The following is a 4,600-nucleotide window of genomic DNA, read 5'->3' on the forward strand; positions in this document are numbered from 1 at the left end:
GGGGTGGGGGCTGCGCTGAGGGCGTGCTCTTTCCCTTCCCAGACATCACACACTGCCAAGTCTTTTGCAACTTTTTATTTTGAGGGGCTGGAAAAGGTTCTGATCCGTTCCCACCACACACACACTGAGCTTCCCACCCCAGGATACGAAGAAAACCCAGGAGTCCTTCCACCAACCCTGGGGTCTACAGCTTTAGAACCTCCCCCCACCGCGGGCGGGGTTGGAGGGAGAGGGGCTGATAGGCAGAGGGGCTGGCAGGCAGGAAGGCTGGAATGGGATGGGGGCATAATTTGGGCTGGCGAATGGCCACAGGTGGGACAGGAGAGAGTCACAGTTGGGACAGGGGAGAGTCGCAGCTTGGGCAAGGTCTGAGTGTGGCCAGTTTGGGTAAATAGAGACAGAAGGAGACAGAACAGGCCAGGAAAGGCATCGTATGGGCTGCTGAGACGTCAGGGTCCCCATCTGGCCAGGTTGCGGCATAGCTTGCTCAGGGGTGGGATGGACTGCTCAAAGATCAGGGTTGGGTGGGGGCAGTCTGAGCCCACAGTGCCGGACCTCTGTGACTTGCTGATGAATGAACGCGTGAGGGGCCAGAAACAAGTGCCCAGCCGGACACCGGTCAGGTGGATGGCAGGGCTGGGGTATTGACCCTGGTGCCCCCCCCCACCCCCCGCCGCCCAGTTTCGCTTCTAGCAGAGTCTGCCGATTTCGCTCTTGCTGCAGCCCCGCTTGCAGCAGCTGCTCGACAGGCCAGCCAGGACGTCGCGTCTGCCCCTCAGAGACCCTGGGGTTCCCTGCCAGTCCTGTCGGCCCCCATAGAAGGCCTGAGGGGACTTGGTCAGGGCCAGCCACTCGCTGGAGGCCACTGCCTCATCCAGCTCACTCTCCGAGTCAGTGTCCATCTCTGGGAAGGTATCTTCTGCAAAAGATGAGAAGAGTTAGTGCTCGGGACTGTGTCACACCCAGAGTCCCAGCTCCGGGCTGGCCCAGCTACTTCTCTGTTCTTGAGTGTGAATAAGCCTCGTGAGTATAGACTTTGATTCTGCTCAGACGTGGGTTCCTTCTTTGATGAGCAACTTAACCCCACTGAGCTTGACTTTCCTCTTCTGTCATAGGTTTTGCCCTGCGTGCCAAGTCATTTCAGTTGTGTCCGACTCTTTTCAAACTTATGGACCATAGCCCACCAGGCTCCTCAGTCCATGGAATTCCTCAGGCAAGAATACTGGAGTGGGTTACCATGCCCTCCTCCAGAGGACATTCACGACCCAAGGATGGAACCCAGGGATCAAACCTGCATCTTGTCAGGCAGGTTTGGATACCACTAGCGCCACCTGGGAAGCCCAGCTTTCCCCCTCCTGCGTAGTTATTGAGGACCTGATGGTGAAAAACACATGTCTGGGAGCTGAACTGACTGAGCCCTAGTCCAGGTATCATCCTTGAGCTTCAGCTTCCTTGCCTGCAAAGTGGGGATAATAATAACTCCTGGGAGTTCCCTGGCGGTCCAGTGGTAAGGCGTTGCCTTCCAATGCGGGGAATCCAGGTTTGATCCCTGGTTGGAAAGCTAAGATCCCACATGCTTCTTGAAACAGAAGCAGTATTGTAACAAATTCAATAAAGACTTTAAAAATGGTCCACATCAAAAAATTTTTAAAAGCTTCTACCTTGTAGAGTTTTATACAGAGTAGATGACTTAACTAATATGCATTAAGAAAAAAAAAACAACTTTAAATAGCATCTGATATAGGGTAAGCACTCAGTTTTGTCCTAATCGGTTTAGACTCAATTTTGCCACTTAACAAACGTGCAAGATACAGGAACTGTGCCTCCTATTTGCAGATAAAGCTGATCAGGGAAGAAAAGCAACTTGGTAGGAGACTCACCTATTAGGTGGTAAATCTAGCCTTGTCCTCACCACACTCCTCTTATTCCCTTCCCTGAGGCTTGGAAAACACTTTAGTTTTGGCTTCTGAATGGCACTGACCAGGGTTGGGCAAACAGCAGCCTTGCGTAACACAGGGCTCACACATAGCAAGCGTCCCAGACTTCTAGCTGGTTCAAATGGTTTGCCGCTCACCCCCCCGCCACCCCCATCTCAGCTCTGCAGCTCTGCCAACGGGCTCCCTCAGCCTTGGCACAGCTTCAAGGGCCTGGCCCATCTCCCCAGCTGCATGTGGTGAAGGGAGGACCTTCCTGCCCCAGCCCCTCATCTCACTTCTGTCTCTGGTTTCTGGGACCCACCTCATGCCCATCAATCCTGCGGCCACACACACTACCTCCTCAGCCTTACCCACAGCGTCGTGGGCACGTCTCCACCGGGAGCCCCCACAGGTGAAGATGACCGCTCGGATGAATTCACGGCCGCAGAGTTTCACTCCATAGGCTGTTGCCCGGGCCTCGGTCCTTGGCAAGAGCTCCCCAGTCAGCACCCCCAGGGCCAGCAGCAGCAGGACCAGGTGTCTGACCATGCTGGACGGGGCTGCCTGAGAGGCGAGAATGGGCACGGCAAGGCAGCTTCCTGGTGATTGGTGCCTCTACTGCCTCCTGGCCCCTCATTTATACATCCTAGCTTCCCCCTCCTGTCCTGTAGGAGCTGAGTGACCTCCTTTATCTCCATCAGCAGAGGGGAGGTGGGCATGCCCACCCCCCAACCCTGACCTTTCCCGTTTCCTGGACCAAGTGATAACCTTTCGAAGGAATAGGGTGACGTGGCCCAGCTGTCATCACCAGCTGTCATCTTCAACAGAGAGAGGTGAGAAGGCCTCCGCTCAGCAGAGACCAGTGAGGGAGTCAATTCTTAGGTAGGTTGATAAGAAGTCCGGGGTCCCTAAGGAGGAGAAAGGGGTCTAGGAGTTCTTAAGGGTGAGATAGGGGTCTGGAGTTCTCAAGGAGGAGAAAAAGACAAACTTTTTTTCTTTAAGCCCTGAGCGGCTGTTGCTGCTGCTAAGTCGCTTCAGTTGTGTCCGACTCTGTGCGACCCCATAGAAGGCAGCCAACCAGACTCCTCTGGCCCTGGTATTCTCCAGGCAAGAATACTGGAGTGGGTTGCCATTTCCTTCTCCAATGCATGCATGCATGCTAAGTCGCTTCAGTCATGTTTGACTCTGTGCAACTCCATAGACAGTAGCCCACCAGGCTCCTCTATCCACGGGATTCTCCAGGCAAGAATACTGGAGTGGGTTGCCATTTCCTGAGCTGATGATTACACAGCAAAACAACTCATCTTGCTCAAGGATATGTTTTTCCTTAAATTCTGTACCAACGACTATATAACAACAATGTATCCTGCTTGAGGACATGTTTCTCCTTCCTGAGAACCTTCTGACTAATCCTATCACTTTATAAAATGTATATTGTGGGAGTGGGTCTGATAAGATCTTTACAACCTTGAGACGTTCTTTTGATTTATTGTTAATAACCAACTAAAAAGTATATAGCTCCTTGCTAAGACTAGCAAGTGGGGCACTCTCTGTCCCCCTCCTAATGTCTATGTCAAAAGCTTTCTCTTTTTCACTTTAATAAAACTCTGCTATGCAACAGCTGTTAGTGATCAAGCTGGTACCTGGTCCTGAAGCTAAATCTTCTTCGGAGATCATGAATCCGACACCGTTCACCGTAAGCTATCAGCAGGAACCCAGACCCCCACCAGACTGGGAGGGAGGGCACGACCAGCCCCTCATTACCACCCTACTGCTAGGGTCCTGGGCCTCTTCTGTAATAACAATAGTGAGCGCTTACACTGTGTGGGCTATGGGGCCAGGCACTGCTCTAAATATTTCAGATATTGTTTAATCAATTTAATCCTCTCCATAACCTATGATAATGGTTCTCAAAATCTGAGCCAGCCTCAGAATCTGGAGGGCTTGTTAAAATACAGATCGCTGGGCACCACTTGCAGAGCATCTGAGAATCTGTGTGTGAACGCATGCTCAGTTGTGTCTGACTCTTGTGCGACCCCATGGACTGTAGCCGGCCAGGTTTCTCTGTCCATGGGATTCTCCAGGCAAGAATACTGGAGTGTGTAAGGAAAGGGAGTTAGAGAAGGTGAGGTTCGAGAAAAAAAAAAACAAGACCGCACTTTACAGGAACAGATCACCTTTAATGAGGCGAGAAGGGGCAGCAGTCAGATTAGTGGGCTCCTGGAATAAGTGGGCTCCAAAATCACTGCAGATGGTGATTGCAGCCATGAAATTAAAAGACGATTACTCCTTGGAAGGAAAGTTATGACCAACCTAGATAGCATATTAAAAAGCAGGAACATTACTTTGCCAACAAAGGTCCGTCTAGTCTAGGCTATGGTTTTTCCAGTGGTCATGTATGGATGTGAGAGTTGGACTGTGAAGAAAGCTGAGCACCGAAGAACTGATGCTTTTGAACTGTGGTGTTGGAGAAGACTCTTGAGAGTCCCTTGAACTGCAAGGAGATCCAACCAGTCCATTCTGAAGGAGATCAGTCCTGGGTGTTCTTTGGAAGAACTGATGCTAAAGCTGAAACTCCAGTACTTTGGCCACCTCATGCGAAGAGTTGACTCATTGGAAAAGACTGATGCTGGGAGGGATTGGGGGCAGGAGGAGAAGGGGATGACAGAGGATGACATGGCTGG

At 51.6% G+C, this 4,600-nt stretch overlaps 1 protein-coding gene across 1 annotated transcript; it reads right to left on the bottom strand.

The window, feature by feature from the left end:
* Positions 1–689: 689 nt before the first annotated feature.
* On the bottom strand, positions 690–2,465 carry RLN3 (relaxin 3). The gene is made up of 2 exons (XM_010855519.1): positions 2,288–2,465; positions 690–919 (listed from the first exon to the last, which is right to left on the bottom strand). The coding sequence occupies exons 1-2, from the start codon at positions 2,463–2,465 to the stop codon at positions 690–692; spliced, it is 408 nt and encodes a 135-aa protein (XP_010853821.1).
* Between the last annotated feature and the right edge of the window lie 2,135 nt (positions 2,466–4,600).

Source organism: Bison bison, unplaced genomic scaffold, assembly GCF_000754665.1.
Source record: "Bison bison bison isolate TAMUID 2011002044 unplaced genomic scaffold, Bison_UMD1.0 scf7180017864365, whole genome shotgun sequence".
Lineage (NCBI taxonomy): Eukaryota > Metazoa > Chordata > Mammalia > Artiodactyla > Bovidae > Bison > Bison bison.